This window comes from Canis aureus, chromosome 3 (genome assembly GCF_053574225.1).
Source record: "Canis aureus isolate CA01 chromosome 3, VMU_Caureus_v.1.0, whole genome shotgun sequence".
NCBI classification, from domain to species: Eukaryota; Metazoa; Chordata; class Mammalia; order Carnivora; family Canidae; genus Canis; species Canis aureus.
The window spans coordinates 12,812,377-12,834,192 of record NC_135613.1 but is presented as its reverse complement, the minus strand read 5'-3'; the positions used below and the strand labels follow the sequence as shown (position 1 = coordinate 12,834,192).

General features: G+C 45.5%; 1 protein-coding gene and 1 long non-coding RNA gene across 2 annotated transcripts in view; one reads left to right on the top strand and one right to left on the bottom strand.

Moving 5' to 3' along the window:
• The window catches only part of GLG1 (golgi glycoprotein 1), a 148,467-nt gene extending 133,772 nt beyond the window's left edge, over positions 1 to 14,695 (top strand). The window contains exons 18-26 of the mRNA XM_077890457.1: positions 329 to 421; positions 2,642 to 2,779; positions 5,277 to 5,400; positions 6,275 to 6,417; positions 6,607 to 6,708; positions 7,438 to 7,545; positions 9,329 to 9,449; positions 10,045 to 10,151; positions 12,193 to 14,695. Coding sequence (XP_077746583.1) covers positions 329 to 421; positions 2,642 to 2,779; positions 5,277 to 5,400; positions 6,275 to 6,417; positions 6,607 to 6,708; positions 7,438 to 7,545; positions 9,329 to 9,449; positions 10,045 to 10,151; positions 12,193 to 12,360 — 1,104 coding nt within the window. The 3' untranslated portion in view covers positions 12,361 to 14,695. The remainder of the gene's footprint in view (positions 1 to 328; positions 422 to 2,641; positions 2,780 to 5,276; positions 5,401 to 6,274; positions 6,418 to 6,606; positions 6,709 to 7,437; positions 7,546 to 9,328; positions 9,450 to 10,044; positions 10,152 to 12,192) is intronic.
• On the bottom strand, positions 5,281 to 21,816 carry LOC144309387 (uncharacterized). Its single transcript, XR_013375393.1, has 8 exons — positions 21,044 to 21,816; positions 20,661 to 20,710; positions 20,351 to 20,576; positions 19,637 to 19,926; positions 19,223 to 19,291; positions 17,765 to 18,619; positions 10,702 to 17,342; positions 5,281 to 10,549 (listed from the first exon to the last, which is right to left on the bottom strand). It is a non-coding gene; the product is annotated as an uncharacterized LOC144309387 (long non-coding RNA).

Here is a 21,816-nt window from a genome sequence, read left to right as displayed (position 1 = left end):
GTGTCTCTGCCCCCCGCCCCTCATAAATAAATAAATAAATCTTTAAAAAAAAAACAAACAATAACATCATTTCACAGCAGTCCTGTGAAGGGGCCTGGACAAGTGACAGCATTTTGTTTTGCAAAGAAAGTCCATCTAGCTAGTTAATGGCAGAATTGAAACTAAATCCCAGATGTCCTTGTACTAAGGTAGCCACACTGCTGCTACTTTGCTATGTAAAAGTTGTGATCACTAGACAAGATCCAGTCAATACATGAGTGTATAGAACATTTGACATCTCCAGTTTAGAATAAGCTCGCTTTTCTCTGCTGGTTCCCTTTTCATGCAGACAGAGGATATCCGCCTGGAACCAGATCTGTATGAAGCTTGCAAGACCGACATCAAGAATTACTGTTCCACTGTGCAGTATGGCAATGCTCAGGTAACTGTTTTTATTTTCTAATTATGAAAACGGGAAGGTGATATTTTAATAATTCTTTGCTGGTGGGACCTCCTCACATTCTATCCAGCCGAATCATCCCCTCCTTAAGCCATACCAGACTTCTCCCAAAGGAAGTTCCTTACCTGCATTCCTCTTGATCTCCTGTTCATTGTCTTCCCTTTATCAGGTTACCTTGTCCTTCCCCACCATGTCCACCTGAGAAGCTCTTCATGATCCTTCAAATGCCTCCTCCTCTCCATAGCTTTCCTAACACCATGCACCTCCCTTACTCTGTGCCCATTGCATGGAAGTTCTTAACTAGTTCTTATTCTTATGTAATAATCACCTGGGAAACTTTGTTTCTTTAATGCACAGAACAGGGCCCTACCCAAAATTGTCAGGAATGAAGTACAACCAAGTGATTTTTTTCTTTTAATGTTCTTCCAGTGACTCAACTACCTTTTCTAGTTCAGGGCATCCCATGGTGCTTTAGCCTTTGGGATAGTAGCTTTGTTGTCTTCTTATATCTGTTATTGCTGTTCCAAAGTCTGCTGTCAATTTCATCCTCATTTCTGTGCAGAGCATCTCCTCTGAGTTTTCTCTTTAATACCCATAATTCTGCTGTGATGTAATCATGGATGGAATTTTTTTTTTTTTTTTTTAAGTCTCTTTAGCTTGGGACACCTGGGTAGCTCAGCAGTTTAGCATCTGCCTTCAGCCCTGAGCATGATCCTGGGGTCTTGGGATTGAGTCCCACATCAGGCTCCCTGCGTGGAGCCTGCTTCTGTCTCTGCCTATGTCTCTCTCTCTCTCTCTCTCTCTCTCTCTGTCTCATGAATAAGTAAATAAAATCTTAAAAAAAAAATAAAAATAAAGTCTCTTTATCCTACTTGGCTCTTTCAGTCTTAAAATTCATGTTTTTCTTCAGTTTGAGGAAGTTCTTAATTACTGGTTTTTCAAACACTGACTTTTCCTTCCTTCTAGAACTCAGACAGTTGGAACATCTGAATCTGCCCTCCATGTTTCTTAACGTTTTCTTTCATACTTTCCATTTCTTTGCTGTATGTACTGCATTGAGGTGTAATTCCTCAGTTCCACTTCCCATCTTATACGTGCATTCTTCAGCTCTGTCCATTCAGAGACCACCTGTTTCCAAGATCCATGATTGGTTCTTCGCACAACCATCTGTTCTTGATTCTCATTTACCATTTCTTTCTGTATTGTCCTGAGGATATTAAATATATTTTTTTGGGATCCCTGGGTGGCTCAGCGGTTTAGCGCCTGCCTTTGGCCCAGGGCGCAATCCTGGAGTCCCGGGATTGAGTTTCCACGTTGGGTTCCCGGCATGGAGCCTGCTTCTCCCTCCTCCTGTGTCTCTGCCTCTCTCTCTCTCTCTCTCTCTCTCAGAAATAAATGAATCTTAAAAATAAATATATTTTTTGATTGCTCTATTACTTTTACTCCTTTCAGTTACTTGGTGATTCCTAGTTGTGCCTTCAAGATTTCCTAGAAGTCTTATGACTTTGTTTACAACCCTAGTTATTGCAGCTCCCCATCCACTTCTCTTCTTTATCATTTGTTTATAATATCTAAAAAGTTGGTGTAGGGAAGGGCAGATTTCAGGATACACTTTATTCACTATCTTAAAATCCATCATGTGGCATTTTTATGCTTTTATGTTAACCCACTTGTCTTTTTTATTATAGTTATTTGTTTATAAAAACTTGCCCTGTGGGGTTATATATTCTTCAGGGATAAGGACTGGGTCTCATTCATACCTAGCATCTAATGCTCTATTCTCATGTGGTAAATGGTGAGTTGAACTGAACCTCTTGGCTTGTGCCTACTGTCCAGTCAAGGGCTGTTGCTCCAGAGAAAGGTAGAGAGGCAAATATGTGCTCCAAAAGGAATTCTTGACAAGGAAGAGCTAGAAGGCAGAAGAAACCAGGAATCCTGAGTAGGTTTCCTTCCTTTTAGACTCCACTGCAGCCTGCTCAACTCATCCATTATTTTTATACAGTCTGGTTCACTGTTAGCCATCAAGCTGTGAATCTATAAATGTAATTCTCCTTGCTGAGCAAATTCTGATTCCTGTTGCTTAGGAATTAGGAATGGAATGAAAGAGGGGGAGTGCATTCAGGACTGAAGGCTACAGTCAGAGCACATGGATTATCAAGCTCTGGTACACCCCCTAACATGACCATGATTCTTGTGCCCTAGATTATTGAATGTCTGAAAGAAAACAAGAAGCAGCTAAGTACCCGTTGCCACCAGAAAGTTTTTAAGCTGCAGGAGACAGAGATGATGGACCCAGAACTAGACTATACGCTCATGAGAGTCTGCAAGCAGATGATAAAGGTAAGGGATCCAAAACCAGGGGGTAAGCACAGGGTAATTAAAAATAACATCAGGAATCCCTGGGTGGCGCAGTGGTTTGGCGCCTGCCTTTGGCCCAGGGCGCGATCCTGGAGACCCGGGATCGAATCCCACATCGGGCTCCCGGTGCATGGAGCCTGCTTCTCCCTCTGCCTATGTCTCTGCCTCTCTCTCTCTCTCTCTGTGACTATCATAAATAAAAATTAAAATTAAAAAAAAATAAAAAAATAAAAATAACATCAGCTTCTTTAAACTTCAGAGCAAATTTGTGTAATCTTTCCATTCAACCTTTTTTATACAGATGACACAGTGGTTCTCCTAGTGTGGTCCCTAGACCAGCCACATCAGCATCACCTGGGTACTCAAATGCTTGGGCCCACCTTGTATCTACTGATTCAGAAACTCTAGGAGCGGGGCTGTGAGGTTTAACAAGCCTTTCAGGTGATTTTGATGCAGGCTCAAATTTGAAAACCACTGAGCTAAGCTAACTGACCTCCCTTTTACCTAAGGCCCAAGTGAATAGATAATCAGTGAATATATGATTAGTCTTTTAGGGTGGTTAGTGGTAGGTATACTGAGAAAGCCACCACCAAATGTCCTGATCATCCACCTACCACAATCAAAAGGCTTTTCTGTTCTACGAGTTCTTTTGTGTCATACACTTCTCCAGTAAACATTCTCTGCAGCAGGGCTGACTTGAGAACCTAGATGCCAGTTCCTGGATCTATCCACATAAATAAAGAGAGTCAATCTAAGATTCTGATGCCTTGTTTAAAATAAAATGCTTTATTAAAATCAACCTAAAAATAAAATAATACTTTAAAATAAAATGGTACTTCTTGGGCACCCCATGTGGCTCAGCTATTTAGCGCCACCTTCAGTCCAGGGCCTGATCCTGGAGACCCGGGATCGAGTCCCATGTCAGGCTTCCTTTTTTTTTTTTTTTTTTTTTTTAAATTTTTTTTTTAATTATTTATTTATTATGATAGTCACAGAGAGAGAGAGAGGCAGAGACACAGGCAGAGGGAGAAGCAGGCTCCATGCACTGGGAGCCCGATGTGGGACTCGATCCTGGGTCTCCAGAATCGCGCCCTGGGCCAAAGGCAGGCGCCAAACCGCTGCGCCACCCAGGGATCCCCCCATGTCAGGCTTCCTACATGGAGCCTGTTTCTCCCTCTGCCTGTGTCTCTGCCCCCCTCCCCATCTCTCATGAATAAATAAATAAAATCTTTTTAAAAAGTGGTACTTCAGGGGATCCCTGGGTGGCTCAGCAATTTAGTGCCTGCCTTTGGGCTAGGGCACAATCCTGAAGTCCCGGGATCGAGGCCCACGTTGGGCTCCCTGCCTATGGCCTGCTTCTCCCTCTGCCTGTGTCTCTGCCTCTCTCTCTCTCTATGTCTATCATGAATAAATAAATAAAATATTTTAAAAAAAAATAAAGTAAAAAGTGGTACTTCTTACTCTATCAGATACCAAAGAGAATTATGAAAATTAGAAGTATCTTTCGCTGGGCCTGGTAGATTTGAGTCCCAGGGATCCCTGGGTGGCACAGCGGTTTAGCGCCTGCCTTTGGCCCAGGGCGCGATCCTGGAGACCCTGGATTGAGTCCCACATCAGGCTCCCTATATGGAGCCTGCTTCTCCCTCTGCCTGTCTCTGCCTCTCTCTCTCTCTCTCTCTCTCTCTCTGTCTGTGTGTGTGTGACTATCATGAATAAATAAATAAAATCTTTAAAAAAAAAAAAAAAGATTTGAGTCCCATGTAAAAGCAGAAATATCAGACTCTGATTTCAGGGCATTGTGTAAGATTTTGATGACTTTTATAAAAATCAGTCAGCAAGCCACGTCAGCAACCTGTATTAAGATATCAGTAGACTTTAATTAGCAGATAGACTGTTGATTAGCACATAGAGATGGAATTTATTATTAGTCCAGAATGGATCTCTCTTACTTGAAGGATATTAACAAGTGTTCAGGGGCTAGCCACACAGTTTAGTAAGATTATAGCCCCTATAGTTAAAAGATGAACTAGACCAGTCCTTTCCCCACATTACTGTTGACATTGACTCGTGGGTGATTTTTAAGTTTCCCATTGGGATTGGGTAGATAGGACTTGTGGGTGACCTGGCCCACCTGGTACAGTGTTATGTTCATACTTAAACAGTATATAAGATCAGGAGATGACATGTAATATAACAGCCATGTATGTACAGATTCAGTCCTGTGCAAAATAGGAAACAGTGAGGGTAGCAGAACCATGAGAGATATAGTAGAGAATAGATGAAGAAAAGGGAAGTTGAGGCTGGGTGCGTATACAGACTTAGCTGTTTCTCTTGTACCAAGTGATATCTTCAAGCCTGTTCTGTCATTAGAACACCAGTAGGTGAAAGAATGATATGGATGATGTTAATTGCTGTATTTAAATAACTACTTCAAATAAATAAACAAACAAATACTTATGTAAAACTTTATTTCTTGCAGAGGTTCTGTCCAGAAGCAGATTCCAAAACCATGTTGCAGTGCTTGAAGCAAAATAAAAACAGTGAATTGATGGATCCCAAATGCAAACAGATGATAACCAAGCGCCAGATCACCCAGAACACAGGTAACGTCGTGGCCTGGCTTTCCTGGTTCCAACTGAGTATGGCTCCAGTGGAACTGAGTTGATATATACCTCCCTCATTAAACTACAGGAGTTTTGTTGTATGTGGATTTTTAAGGGTAGAATAAGCAAATTGACTTCCTTCTTCAAAGAGTATCTGGGAGATCAGAATGAAAATCATAGGAAGGAGGAGACAGGAGTAATAGCTGGAATTCTTTGAAAAGTCTAGAGATTTAACAAAACTTCGTGCATGGGGTGGGAGAATGTATGGGTCATGTCTTTTAGAACAGAGAAGTTTCTGCTCTGAGTTCCAAGACTTTGTAACATAGTGGGTATTCTCACTCAGTGTTTTCCAAAACATCTGTTATGGGGAAGGTTGGGGGTGACTGCTTGATTTTTGTGAGAACTACTACTGGTACCAGCAGACCCTGCAGAGCTGCTGCAAAGGAGAATTTCTGGGGTCTTCGTCTCCACATCTACTCTTTCATTAAGTTCTATTGCTGGTTAAAAGCAGCATAGTTAGGGCAGCCAGGGTGGCTCAGTGGTTTAGTGCCGCCTTCAGCCCAGGGCGTGATCCTGGAGACCCAAGATCGAGTCCCACATCGGGCTCCCTACATGGAACCTGTTTCTCCCTTTGCCTGTGTCTCTGCCTCTGTCTCTCTCTCTGTCTCTCTCTCTCTCTGTCTCTCTCATAAATAAATAAAATCTTTAAAAAAAAAAAAAAAAAACAGCATAGTGAGAGCTCAGCCAGTGTTGAGCAAATAAATCAGTGGTTTGTTGTCGTTAACATAAAGTGCCCCCTTTTGAAAGGTAAATCTCTAATATTTGTGAATCAAGGTGGAATATTTTATCATGCACTTCTGACTTTCCACTCTAGATTACCGCTTAAACCCTGTGTTAAGGAAAGCCTGTAAAGCTGACATTCCTAAATTCTGCCATGGTATCCTGACAAAGGCCAAGGATGATTCAGAGCTAGAAGGTCAAGTCATCTCTTGCCTCAAGCTGAGATATGCTGATCAGGTAAACTGGCTTGAACTCTTCACAGAGGTGTGTTTGGAGAGGCCCCTCTACTCCTGGTAGGTTTTTCTTTGAAAATCCCTAGCTTGCTCCTACTTTCCCAAGACCTTTTTCATACCTTCTCAAATCAGGGGCCAAATAAAAAGCTGAAATTGTCTGATATGCTGTGAAATCTCCCTTTGTCACATGTAGCGGCTCTCTTCAGACTGTGAAGACCAGATCCGGATTATTATCCAGGAGTCTGCTCTGGATTACAGACTAGATCCTCAGCTCCAGCTACACTGCTCAGATGAGGTAGGATTTGGGTATGAAGCTGGTTGTGAACAGAGCTGGTCAGAGAAATGTTTATTAGAGAAAAGTTCTGTATTCTCTTTCTCTTCAGTCTTAAAGACAGAAAGAGAAAATGCTCCTATAATAGCACTAAAGAAACACCTGTCCTTGAAAATTATTTGACTTTCTAGTTAGAAAAAGCCATATGGAGAACTTTGTTCAACATATGTCAATTTTAGGGGATCATAGCTAAAGATTTTTTTAAATGAAGCTTACTCATAAAGCTGTCCAAAGAAGGCTAAGTTTTTAAGCTTTGGTATGGTCTGTGTTTTAAAACCCGTGTGTCTGTGTGTGTGTGTGTGTGTGTGTGTGGCCAAATTGTGAGTCTGGGTTGACCTTGAACCTTTATAAAGCATTTGCTTTTAGTATTTCACTTGGCTATATTACTTTCGTCCTCTGTCGTCAAGTAGTAGCCTTCTTTGTGATCAGTCCTGGGACAGTCTGACTCAAATCTCAGGGTTGGCAGCATAAAGATTGGTACACTAACTGGTTTTTGACTCTGTGTACCAGTTCCTATGAAGGAGAATGGGGCCCAGCATTTTGTACAGGAGGGAAGGGAGTGAAGTCCATCAGGAATACTGTTTGAGAGGGTCTGTTTGTCCTTGTGGGAGGATCACCAAATCTACAGGTTGCAGAGACGAAGTTTCTAGTCAGATTAGAGGTGGCCTTGTGTTTTGTGTGTCTCCTGAACAGATCTCCAATCTGTGTGCTGAAGAAGCAGCAGCCCAAGAACAGACGGGTCAAGTAGAGGAGTGCCTCAAAGTTAACCTGCTCAAAATCAAAACAGACACCTGTAAAAAGGTAACCACCATAGATTAGCTTTTCCCCTGCCTGCTTTCACTCCTTTTTCTGACATCTCTCTCTCTCTTTTTTATTTTTATTTTTTTAATATTTTATTTATTTATTCATGAGAGACACAGAGAGAGGCAGAGACATAGGCAGAGGGAGAAGCAGGCTCCATGCAGGGAACCCGATGTGGGACTTGATCCCGGGACTCCAGGATCACAACCTGAGCCAAAGGCAGACACCCAACCACTGAACCACCCAGGCATCCCTTTTTCTGACATCTCAGTGACAACATCTAAACCTTCCGGCTCAGAATTACAAAACCTTAATTGGGTTCTTGACAATCACCTCTATAACTTAAGTATTCTTTCACATGTACTATTTGTGAATATGTCTCATCTGCATGACCAGACCATTGTTTAAGGGCACTGTGAATAGAGTGCCGAGAGCAAAATGTCAAGTCCAGGATATCAATCAGTACACTTACTGCATCCATTAAAATCATTTGAGAATTAGCATATAAAAACAAAGTTTTCAAAATATGACTGCTAAATATACATTATCTTACAAAATTGCAACAAGGTAATATATGTGATCTTTTTTAAAAAGCTATTTTTTTCTTAAAAAGTGTTTCATGATGTCATTGTTAAGCCAGTGTGACTGTTGGACACATCTTTTCATCTGCTGAAAGGCTTCCGATTATACATGGTCTGAGGAATGGGGGGACTTGGCGGAAAGCTAAATCCAGATATTTTCCTTGGACTGCGTTGTCATCAGATGATCCCATTTAACTTTGAAGAGGACTTTTTGAACAATATTTGATTTTTTTTTTTTTTTTTTTTTTAATTTATGATAGTCACACAGAGAGAGAGAGAGAGAGGCAGAGACATAGGCAGAGGGAGAAGCAGGCTCCATGCACCGGGAGCCCGATGTGGGATTCGATCCCGGGTCTCCAGGATCGCGCCCTGGGCCAAAGGCAGGCGCCAAACCGCTGCGCCACCCAGGGATCCTTGAACAATATTTGAGTTTTGGTTTTTGTTTTCTTGTTTTTGTTGTTGTTGTTCTACAGGGACTATAGTCTTTCTTTTGAGAGCAAACTAATTTTTATTTAAGAAAGCCTTTCTGGGGGCACGTGGGTGACACGGTGTGTGTTCTCTCTCTTTTTCTCAAATTAATTAATTAAAAAAAACATTTCTGGCCTGTCTTTACCTACTTTTTCATTGTGTATAAATGGAGAGACTGCAGAGCTGATTTCATTTCCATCATGATTATATTCCTCATGTTCAAAACATATTTAAACCCAGTAAGAATTGTACCTCCAGTAAAAGTTATGCTTCCTCAGTTTGTTTTTTTCTTTTGAGGATAATGGAGGTAATATGAAATATTTTGTAAACATTGACCTTTGAGAATTTTAAGATAGCATAAAATTTTAAGATGGCAGTCTTCTTATAAAAGTAAGAAAATAGCTATATTATAGCAGTATAAATACTAACATTTAGTATTTAATAATATGGCATGCCAGACTGCCAAAACCCAAATCTGATTTTATAATCCTCCACTTTACTTAGCACAGAGCTTTGCTTACACTAGGTCTCCAAGTGTATTTATGGAATTAAATCAGTTGCTAAAAAATCTATATTCTTTGCATCATCCCCACATTGCCACCTATCTCAGAGTAAGTTCTCTTGTTAACCCTCAACCTTTTCTCCTTGAACTTTTTTGTTTATATATATTTTCCAGTAATGGATCTGATGCATTTCCTCTATAAAGGCTCTCTACCATGATTTTCCCTTCCTAGGAAGTGTTAAACATGCTGAAGGAAAGCAAAGCAGACATCTTTGTGGACCCAGTCCTTCATACAGCCTGTGCCCTGGACATTAAACACCACTGTGCAGCCATTACCCCTGGCCGAGGGCGTCGTAAGTCACTATTCACTCTGACCCTCTCTGAACTCTCTCAGACTCTCTCTAAGAGCACTTAGAGCTGCTCTGTTCTGTAGCTACAGCTCAGCCACAAACAACATCCTCTGGGGGCTTGGTTGATGCCAGGACTAGGCTTTTGTGGCAGAATGAATTTAGGACTAATCCTGCAGGTTTGAACTGACCTAGCCATGTCCAGAGGTAAGGATTTGATGAAAAGGGAAGGTTGAGTTATTTATCAGGGAAGCAAAACGTAGTCATCATCATTGCCCTCTTCCCCTTTATCCAAACTAGAACAGCTTCATTGACTTTCCCAGTAGCCGTACTGCATGGATCCTGGGCAGATAGAAAGTTGTTTCCAGGCCAGGCATGCCAAGTAAAAATGAGAGAGGATTTAAGAGTCTCTGGGCAGCTCGCCTTGGAAGTTCAATATCATTCTTCTTCAAGTTAAATCTTGGGTCAAGTTTCCTAGAATGAATTTAAGTTTGTATAGCCTGTAAATCAGAATTGTCTGGTGGCGAGGTCCCCTTCTCCCCAAGCTTACAGAAACTTCTGTTCTGGATGATTTCAGACTCTTCTGCCTTTTCTTCCATAGAAATGTCCTGCCTCATGGAGGCCCTGGAGGATAAGCGGGTGAGATTACAACCTGAGTGCAAAAAACGCCTCAATGACCGGATTGAAATGTGGAGTTATGCAGCAAAGGTAATGACCAAGTGAATTACTTGAAATGGCCATCTTCTCAGTCAGTTCCCCAGATACTCCACCAGTCTTCTTGTCCTTGTGGCGAGACCAGCAGTAAGAGTATTTGAGAAGTCTCGGTGTCCTTGAAGCCTGCTCAGCTTCCCTGCACCCGCAGCCACCATCTCCTTTTGCACTGGTCTGTGTCTGCGGGCTTTCTCCTCATTGCTCATAGTCTTCCATGGGAAAGCAAGTCACCCAAAGGATGAGGTTGAAGCCAACCGTGCCAGGAGAACCCAGACATCATGCCCACGGGAAGGCAAGCAGGCTGGCCACTGCTGTCTTAAAGCTTGTTTTTCTGATTCCACACAGTGTTTGGGAGGAGCATATGTATGTGACACTAGCCCTGGGTCTTGGTGAGGCTGAAACAGGGGAATAATCAGGGAAAGAGACATCAGGACACCTGGCAAACTTGGACTGGGGGAGATTTTTCCTATAAAATCAGTGAGAAGAACAGTTCTTCTCATGTATTTATTGCTTTTTGGTGTATAAAACATACTGATGGCCGTATTACCTCACTTGAACCTTGAAACCCAGCAGGTTAATGAAGTGATGATTTCCTCACTTTATGGTGGTGGAAACTGTGACTTGCCTTAAGGTCCCTCAGTGAGAAAGTCAGGTTTCTAGATCGACACTCTTGGTATCACCTAACACCAGGATGGACATTTGGGAATGTCTTACATTAAGATAGTGACCATGAGAATAGCCCCCTCTTCCTTGACCAGTTCCTCCTGTCACCGACATGAAAGGTCAGGGGTTACAGGAAGGACCACGAAAAGTCTTCATACCTAGATGTAAGGGAAATGAAGGGAAGGGATCATAGCTGTCAAAGTAGCAAGCACATCCCTCACCCCTTTTTCCAAGTGAACATAGTTGGCTTGGAAGCCCTCAGTTAGGTGAGGCAACAGAGAGGTGCCCAGTCTCTTCCTTGCTTCCCACTTGCCCCAGTCAGTTGCTAAGCATCGCTGCAGAATGTCTCCACTGCTTGTCTCATCTCCGCAAATGTCAGTGCTCAGACTGTATTCATCCGAAACCTTCCTACTCTGCTTTGTGTGTATGGGATGAGCACATATACATCTCTGGGCAGACCCTCTCTGGCACCGAGGCTAAGGTGAGACCCAAAAGAGCAGGTCCCTGTGCACCCTGGGGAGACTTTCGGTCCTGAATCTGCTCTCGTGGGCTGCATAAAGAGAGGTCCACTTGAGAAAGCAGCGAGGACAACAGGATGAAAACTGGCTAGACTGCAAGTCCGTGACTGTGGAAATGATGCTGTGTGTTCTGCCAGCCTGAGTCACTTTCACACATTGTTTCTACTGGGGGCAATGCTCATGATTTAATGGTGAGTGACAAACAGTCAAGATACAGAACCAGCATCCAACACGGTCTCAACCATTCTCTGTGTTTTTAAAAATAAACCAGAATACATAAGAACCTGTGACATTGTACTAGTAGCCACCTCCCATCCCTTGGGCCTCTAGGTCTTCATCTATAATATGGGAGTAATCCACTTTCAAGGATTTGTATGAGGACTAAATGATTGAAAACATGTCAGTGTGGCACCTGGGTGGCTCAGTCAGTTGAACGTCTGACTCTTGATCTCAGCTTGGATCTTGATTTCAGGGTCATGAGTTCAAGCCCTGCCATTGGCTCCATGCCGGGCATAGAGCCTAGTTGGAAAACAAAACCCTGTGGGCCTCTCTCTCAGCGCCCCAGACACGGTGAGGTCTTCAGTGTAAGGGCTACTGTCAGGTTGGTGGTGGTGATTGCCATTATGAATGATATGAGACCCCACCTCTTTGTATTTTCTTAATTTTGTACAGTAGATATATACCATGTTATGATCAGGAAAAGGAATTGCAGCACTGTGTTTGATTTACTTGTCCCTTGTCCTTTCTCCCCAAAGAAGTGGCATCAGTTAAACTAGGAATTGAGAGAGGCGAGTTAGAACTAGTGCTGCCCCCAGCCCGGTTCTCTCTGAGGCCAATGCTGCTGTTTGTCCTTCCAGGTGGCCCCCGCAGATGGCTTCTCTGACCTTGCCATGCAAGTGATGACCTCTCCATCAAAGAACTACATTCTCTCTGTCATCAGTGGGAGCATCTGTATATTGTTCCTGATTGGTCTGATGTGTGGACGTATCACCAAGCGAGTAACACGAGAGCTCAAGGACAGGTAGAGCCACCTTGACCAGCAGAGGAACGGCCTGGCCTGTTGGTGCCCAGTGTATACAGCCCTCCTGTATAGTGTACCCACTCACCTCGTTCTTCTCGGAGGTGGCACCAACACCCGCGTTAGAGCAGCAGCAGGTATCCTCTGCACTGTCCCGTCTCCAACTTCGCCCGTGTCCATGGTGTCCTCCTCCTCCTCGACCATTTTGTGCAGCATCAGCAGCTGGCCGCTTTGGTTATTGCCTGGGTTGGCAAATTTGGGTTTACCTGCCCGTAGACAAGTCTCTCTCATACCAATGGAACTACCAATACTTCCAGAACCAACTTACCTGACCTGCAACTCAAATGATTTTTAAAAAAAGAAAAAAACAAACACCAAAAAAAAAAGAAATTTTTAAAGAAAGAAAAAAATGTATATAGTAACACATCTCCTCCAGGCTTGATTTGGGCAATGGGGTTATTTCTTCTGTGTGACTATAAAATGAAGGCAGGACTTTAGGGGAAAACACACACCCAATATGCTATCACTGGGATGTCTTGCTCATTTCTCAAAAGCACCTTTGGACCATGTGGGGGCCATGGACTTCACCGAGGAGTGGGAAACCACTAACCAGCCTGCTTTGGGTCTTGTTTTCTTCTGCTGAAATAGTGATGCCTTCCAGTTCCCACGTTAATAGAGCCACTGCTGGTCACGACCCCAAGGCCATGAGTATTTCCATGATCTTCTCACTTCAGTGAAGTAGAGCAAGCATGAGCTTCCCTAGGCCAACGGCACATGAGTTGGGAGGAGATCAGAAGTGTGTGAATCTGGTCAGTCGCTTGATCTGCATGGGGAGGCTGGACCCTGCATCCCCAGGAGCAGGATCCCAGGCATCTTCCCCCTCCAGGCTAGCACAGGACTCAGCCACACTTGGATTGACCCTGCTGAGGGATAGCAGTTATTCTAGAAGGCCTGTCAGGAGGCAATGACTACAGGAGGGGAGGGAGCTCAGGGCAGGGAGGAGGGGGCAGGGATTGATTCACTTTGCTTTGTGTTTCAGGCAACAGTGCAGGTCAGAGACAGTGGCTTATACAGATTTAGCGTGGTCTTAGGGTATGACTGGCAGTCCAACCTGACCCTTCTGTGGGCTCAAGGCCACCTTCCCAGACAAGCTCTCTTATGCCTCTTTGTGGAGAGGACTTGGAAAGTTAACTATGTTAAAAGATGGAGCTTTTTCTCCTTTTTTTTTTTTTCCTTTCCATTTACTGCGTACACCCACTGTAGTAGGCATTGGCTAAACATTGTACTTTAATGATTCATCAGTCTTTCCAGAATCTGAGCTTTATGGAAGCAGTCTTCCTGGCCATCCTCCCTCGTCTTTCCAGTGTGGGATGACAGGTTTGGAGTATAACGGGGAGGGGTGCAGGCATCACAGTGCAACCTGGCACACCTTAGTTTGAGTTTGGGGCGTGGAGTTATGGTGGCTGCACCAGAAGGCGGCATGTACAGTAGGAGATATATTTATATAATATATATTTTATTAACCTGTTAGACGTTCCACAGAGTATTATAAATCACGTGCCTAAAACTGTCCACATAGACCATGGCACCCTTCCTTGCCCTGGCCCTCCTTTGCCACCGTCCACGTGGGCTGCAGGACCTACACAACATTTGTCTCCCCTGAAATGTGTTCGATACAAAGTGGGTCAGATTGTGGATCAGTTGATTCAAATTACTCCTTGTCTAATCTGACTGACATATTTTTGAATACTGTGGTTTTCTTCTTTTTGTTGTTGCTACCCTTCCTGGAGTCAGGGGGTCCAGAAGCCAGCTGTATCCGACTGCATGGGGTACGTCCAGTCACCAAGGAGAGCTGCTAAGCTGCTTGGTCCCCTCTGTCCTGCTCTTAGGCTCTTCCTGGGATTACTCAGTCATAAAACTTGAAACTCTTGGAGTCTAGGCCACAGCCCCCTACTACCACCGTTGTGGAAATGATTTGGGCTGGTCCAGATGGTCCACCTCCAGGAGATCCCATCTGGGATGTGGAAGCTTGGGAAGGAGAACTGGAGATGTCATCTAAATGCAAGCCCCCAACTGATGTGTCTGGCGTGGTTTATAGGATAGAACAAACATTCACCATTTGATGAGTGTGCGGTACCATTCTCCATCTGTACATTCTCCCTCCCAGTGTATGTAAAATATCTCCATAGTTGAATGTGCCTCGACATTTTGGTTTTGTCTGAAGTGAGAGACAGTCTCATTAGTTGTCTGCAGCAAATCTGGATGCTTGAAAAGGAGTTTGATTCTTGAAATATTTGTCATCTTTAGAAATGGTCAAAATAAAAGGGATACTTCTGCCAGTATTTTCAGTTGCTTGTTGCTAGAAAAGCATTTCACCATCCTGCTTGGAATAGTTTCGTGTGGCTGGTTCTTGAGAGTCCCAGGTGGTGTCCTGAGCAGTGTTCTACCTCCAGGGGGCCCAGTACCTTCTGAACCTGCAGCCCAGCTGTATCCATTCTGGCCCTCATTCCATGTAACAGCACTGGTTCTGGGCATCTTGGGTCTGTCGTGCGTAAATCAGCTAGTCAAGGGTTAATCAAAAAGGAAACCATGGCCCTAGTGGAAGAGCCAATCTCTTCTGGTATCTAGCCCGTGAACAATAACAAACAGCCAATGTTGGGCCCTGGGGGGTGGGGGGTGGGGTGGTAGGGAGGGTGGGGGTGGGATTGGGTATTGGGGGATTCCAAGATCAAGACTTCAGGCACTTGCTGAAAATTACAGTAGCCAGGTTACTCATCTAGTCTTGTCCGTGCACTCACACATAGCTCCACAACATTCAAGAGGCACAGGAGCCTTCTCTCCTGGGCTGGGAGATCAGAAGTGCAGGCAGACTGGCAAGAACAGGACTGTTCCCTCTGAGTTCCTCTCATGGACGGTAGCTCTGGAAGTGAGACCCTTACCCTGGTGTGTCCCTGGCCTTCCTCAGGAAGAGTCTGCTAGCAAGATGTGCCGAGGTGGGAGCAGAGCAAAGGCTTGGGTTTGCTCTGAGTAGGAAAGCCTTCCTCCTCTGCATTTCCTGGAGACCCTGTGGTACTGCTCCCAGCTCTGTGGGTCCGTCAGCTTGTTCTGAACCTGCGCATCCTAAGAAGCCAGGAGATTCTGGTACTCAGCAGGCCTTCCTCTGTCTCCTGTCCTCCACTTCCTTTTCTGGGGGACAGTGAACATCTCCACTGGGGAAAGGGGAGAGGGAGATTCTGCTTCCCCGAGAGGTGACATGATCAGATCTCACTTCTTCCCATTTCCTGAAGTCATGTAATAAAAGAATCCAGTTGTAAAGAGGTCTGTATTACCCGAGGTCTGTATATGTTAAACATACCATCAGACAAAGCAGAAAGGAGCTTTTCTGCTGACTTCCCTCTACTTTCCCAAGAAAAGATTCACTCTCGTGTGTGAGTTTGATCTCTGGAAATGCCTCCCCTCCTCCCCACCTCCAGGCTGTGGCACAGCTTCAGCCCAAAGACCCCACTACCGTGAGTCATCTGGGAAGAGGTAGATTGCTTCATGGGGCCTCCTTTCTCAGCTGGTCTCAAGTTCTGAGAAAAGGCTTCACTTCCTGTTTCTTCCCCTTCCCCAACAAAAACTAGCCGCATTCCCTGGACAGCTTTGTTACGTCAGTGGATACAGAGAGCCACGGACGCCAGCCAACCCAGCCTGACATGTTTCACCTAGATTTTGCCACAGAACAAAAAGAAGAGGGCTTTTTGAATTGTGTGCATTTTGGTATATATTATTTGTATTTCAGAGTCTTGGGAATTTGGGAAACCTGAAAGATCCCTTTTTTTCCTCACCATTTGGACAGCACCTGCGTTGCTTTATCAAATGCAGCACTCCAGTACCCTGAGTTTCTCCTGGGCCTTTAGGGACGGTTCTCTTTCTTCACCTCTTCTCCCCTGGCCCCTGATTCCCAAGGGCCGTGGGGCCAGAGCTGATGTTCTGGCCTGCCTCTGTCTTTCTTACTGTCTCATTTGTCTCTGGTCAGCCATCTCTCTAGTACACTCCTTTTGGTCCTCTTCTCCTTAGGACCAGAGTCACATGTTAGGGCAGTGAGTTTGAAGGCAAATCCCCTTCCTGCCCCGACCTCAGACAACAGACAACTCATAGCAAACCCAGACAGACTCTTCAGAGTGACAAGCTTCCCCAAGCCATTTAGTGAGGTCACGGTGGAGCCCCAGGGACTGTTTGTCATCTAGAGCCTGGAGTGGGACTCTGCTTGGGCTAGTGGTGACAGGATCCTGATGGCAGGATCCCTCCCCCTTTCCCAAGATCTGTCACAACACACCGGTAGGGATGTTAGGATACGGGCAGTAGAGAAACCTCCCTGGGCAAGGAGAAAATTCAGATAGTGCCTCTATATTCTGTTTTTGCCTTCCCCCATCATGGAGTCGACACCTGGACCCCAGAGCCCAGCAGGCCTACGCCAGAGCCAGGGAGGTGAGACCAGGCTGTGGTGCCCGGGGAGGAGTGGCCGGCAAGAGTGCTGGCAGCAGGAGGCTTCATGAGCGGCTGCTCCTGGCTCCGTGTTCCCTGGTCAGTCCAAACGGGAAAACAGACTGGACAGCAGATGCTGTGTGAGATCTTAGGCCTTGAACTTTTTTTTTTTTTTTTAAGAAAGAAAAAAAAGTAAAATTAACAAGCCTCTTTTGTAAATGATTTTTCTTTCTATGTATAAAATCCCGGCAGTTCCTTGTTTTTACATGTTCATGCTGTGTAATTTTGAGATGTTACGGAGATCCTGAACATAATGTGCATTTTTTTCTGTACAGATGAAATGGGAGAATTTAATAAAGAGTTTGCAGGTTTTTACTTGTGAAATCTTCTCTGGTGACTGGGAGGACCCCTCCAGCTGTCCAGCTGTGTGCACTTCGGAACTTGATGCTGATGCTCCCCGCACTTGCTGGCGTCCTTTCTATCTCCTCAACTCAGTAGGTCAAGCAGAGTAAAACGTAGGACCTTCAGAGGAGAGCAGGAGGTCAGATCCAAGGTTTCCTCTCAGGCTGAGGTGTTGGGTATTAATTCACTTTACTAAGGTGTTTAAGCTGTATACTAAGGCTCCTTCCTGGGGAGAGCTCGTAGACGGGACCTGTCCTTACAGATAGGACACACTGATGGCACCAGTCTCTAGTGGCCACCTTCACACTGGGCCCAGAACTAGGCCACATTTTTTTTCCGTGCCCCACCCGGTCCCGCTGTTGGCTAGCCCTCGCTTCCCCATCCCAACAGCCCAATCCCAGGGCCAGTGACCTCTGTGACACCCTTCTGGAGCCTTCTGACTCCTCCTCTGTCAGCAAAGCAAATGTGTCGGGACATTACAAAGTCTTCAGCTAAGGAGTTGGCACCGTAACAAGGATTTCTCAAAGTAGACATGTGCATACCAGGATTGGAGTGCTGGGATGCCCAGTGAGAGCAGACTGGGGTGTCCTGAGAACTCCTCAGATTCATTTTCAGCAACTGCCACACAGATGGTGTAGTGTAGAGGCCAGGAGAAGGTGAAGTATAGAAGAAAGGAGGAAGAGGGCTTGGGAGTCTTGGGGTCTCAATTGCAAATACTCTATGTAGGAAGCCATGGGCAGCCATCACTCTGAATGGGAGGAGTTGGACTAGGTGGTCTTTAGAGTCCTGGAGAGGCTGCCCCACTGTGGTGTAAGCATGGGAAATGAGGCACCGGGTTCAGGCTCCTTGTCATTGGTATTCCCACAAAGGAGAAGTGGGTTACTTAGCTCTGCTGCACGTGGCCCCTCGAGGGAACACTACAGCAGTCATAGGGACAGTGCTGCCTTAGCAGTCTCCGAATCACCCTACTGTAAAATTCTGTGCGATCTTTCTAGTAAAAGGTCCTTGGCCAACTTTAATCCTCAGAAGCATTTGGCATCTGTTCTCAAAAGGAGGTAAGAATGAAAAGATTTTAACCAAAAAAGGGGAGAACCTTAGACCCCCACCTCTCAACTAGATGAAGAGTGAGCCGGCAGATGTGACCCGGCTTTCTCAGTAAGCAGCAAAACATGATTGTCTGCCTCTGGCATATGTGTGTCCCTCTGACTAGCCAGGTTGGCTTTGGGCTTATGACCATCAGGCTCCAGGCTGGCGTGACTGACCTGTGCCAGAATCTGCCGACCCTGTAGAGGCGTCCACTGGGAGTCTTGGTCCTGGGATCCCACCTCCCTTGCCCATAACAACAGCACAACAGTGTCTTCACAAATTATCTATATTTATGGAGAAATTTGGACAGTCTGGGAGAGAAAGGGGGAGGAAAAGGGGTCACAAAAGGCAGCAGACTAGGAGGAAGTTGGCTGGAGCAAGGAGGGAGGGTCTGGAGCACAGGCAGCCCCTTGGAGGACTTGGAATCTGCTGGGCAGAGGCTAGAGACTGTTTAGACTGGGGGTGGTAGGTAGGTGGGTGGATCTAAGCCCAAGAGAAGGTAAAAGCCTCAGCCAAGGGGCCACAGAGAGGTGAGGGCAGAACTGGGACCAGACTCAGGTGCTCTTGACTAGGTCTACACCCTTTCCAGCCAGAATCTGAGGGCTTAGCTCTGACTCTACAGTGTTCACGGGAGCTTCCCAGAACCTCCTGTGGGAGGGCCCCTCTGCTCTCTGACCTGAATACCCTGTGTTCCTGTCCTCAGACTGTTAGGACAGATTTCCTTGCATTTTAAACCCAGGTTCAGTGTCTGACCTAGCCTTCTAGACTCACTAATGTTCAGACTGTTCCAGTCATTTCTCTGCCCTGGCAAATAGTACTCAAAAAATGCTTGCTGAATAGGTCGTTGACAGTGACAAGTCATGGCTTTGCCCCCTGGGGGGCGGGGTCCCAGGTCAGCATCTAGGGATCCATACCTAGAGGAATGTATCCACTCTTCTCAGGAGTTTCATTCCAGTTCTCCGGTTCTGGGCTTCTCTTGCACCCTGGAACAGAGCAGATTCCCTTCAAGTGGCTTCCCCTGCTGTATCCCCCAAAGGAAATAAATAGACATTCGCCATGAGAGGATGTGGAAGCCAGGAGTGACAGAGCTGGTTTTAGGGCTTTAGGGACACCTGGTCCCCCAATGTCATTGCATAGGCTCCAAAGCCAAGTCCAGGCTTCACCCAGAAGCTGGGCCAGAGCCAAGGGTTCTTCATCACACACAGCAGTGCCTGTCTTGACCTTCCAGTTTGCTGGGGGGGGGGGGGGGGGGGGACGACTGACCACAGGGTTCCAGGTTGTTGCATCAGGAATACAAGAGTACAACCCCCAGGGTTCTGTGTACTCACACTGGCCACAGGGCAAGGGTAGCACAACTTGTAAGACTCCGCTCTGGTGCAAGCCTTGGCAAGTCACAGACATGCCAGCTGCCTCCCAGCACAGCTGCAGCCAGCTGACCACGGGATCCCCAGCTCCTCCAGTGGAGTCCTCTCCCTTCTGGGATTGGCCTCACAGGACCAGGAGACCCTCAGAGGGTCAGGGTTGTGTCCTAGCGCCACACAAAGTACATGGAAGGGAGGACCCGAGGCAGGGATGAACAGGCTCAGCTCAGGTGGCCAGAAAGGGGACTGCATCTTAGCTGCAGGGAATGAAGGGAAGAAGGATATTACCCAATACCACCAGCCTCTTCCAAACCCCTAGTCCTATTGCATCTCCTTCCTTCTGGGGCCTCTGGAGACCCTTCTTCCCTTCCTCTATGGCTTTCCCTGGTCTGTCTCAGAATCTGCTTTCCCCCACAGCTGGCCTTCTGGCCAGAATATGAGCTCTGAGCTTGTCCCTGCCACATGTACTTTTCACTCTCTGGGCCTCCAGTAACCTTACTACAGAGCAAATGAAGGGACTGGATTTAATGTTCTTGATTAGCTTCCCCTCTTCCCCTCATCCCTGCTGACCAAGGCTTCCTCCAAGGGGGCCCCACCATCTCCACCTTTCTACCCACTACCACCTATTCCATTGCAGCCCTACACACTAGGGGCATCAGACCCCTACTCTCTTGGACTCACCCTGATAGAGCAGACGGGTACCTTCTGCGAAGACATACTGGCCTGAAAACCACATGGCACAGTAGTAGGTGCCCTCATCATCAGGGCTGGCGTTGCCCACAGTAAGGAGTGCAGCATTCTTGACGGGGTCCATCTCTGCCAGAAAGCGAGGATTCACACCCAAACCATAGATTGGGAGAGTCCCTTCTCGCTGACTCAAAAGGGAGGTGGGACCACTCCCCATCACCTGCTGGTACCAAGACAAGACATGAGCCCTGACAGGGCTGCCCTGCACCACACACCAGATCTGAGGATTACTTTGTCCACTCACCACAGAAGACTGAGGCTGGAACAGAGAGGGTTGAGAGACCTCTGAGGCATCTAAAGAGGCAGAGAAGATAGTGACCCTCTCAAAACAACTTGATGGTCACTTATTAGACACTGTCAGCTCAGCTTAGCATATGGTCTTACTAGAGGGCTGACAATGTCAAAACTGCAAACCATCATACTCTGTGATCTGGTGATTTTATATCCATAAATTTATGAAAACTGAACTCATGTATATTGGCATATTTACAAAGGTGATTATTACAGTGCCTATTATAATAATGAGAAAATAAATATTATTAGAGGAAAGGTTAAATTTTTAAATAAGACACCCATATGATGCAATACTATAGGCAACCCCCCAAAAGGAAAACATAGAAATCTCACTTCTGGGTAGGATGGAGTAGTTGGCAGCCAAATAATACTCCCAATGAAAATAACTAGAAAAGCCAGAGGAACAGGCAATATTTCAAGTTTAGAGAGTTACAGAAGCAACAGCAGCCAGAAGAGTTAATTTGTGGAGAGGGGAGAACCGTGGAGATGCAAAGTGACAATTTTCGGCCACTTGGATTTGCTGACTCTGTCAAGAGGCTAAGGATCCAGGTTTTCCCTGGGCAGAAGGCTGCAGGTGAGACGAGAAATTAGCAGAGGTTTTTGTAGTCTCATGAGCTGGAGTAACAAAATTGAAGGCTTGAGAAGCCTCAAAGCTCAGGTTTCATATCATTTAGTGAAGTTGGAAATTTTATAAGATGGCAACCTTAAAAGCTAAGCCCAGACCTCTGTAAACCAGAGCAGAATTTTGCAGAGTCACAGTACAAAGATAAAAGATCAGAGTTCAACTTCTCTCAAAAGGAAAGACCCAGGATTTCAGTTGAAAACCCTAAAGGGGTAGGCCCTAGGAACAAGGCAAGTAAGAAGTAGATAGAACTGTTAAAACTGCATTCCAAAGACTTCCAACCAATTATAGAAGGAATTCTAGAATTAGAAAGCCACAATTTGACAACCACCATAGTAATAATTGCTCAGGCAAGAAGCATCAACAGATGATGAAAAATTTTGGACTTTATGTGTTTTGTTTTGTTGTTGTTGTTGTTGTTGTTGTTGTTTGTAGTAGCTCAATAGATTCTCAAAGTTCCTCCCCCAAATTCCTTGTTAACTAC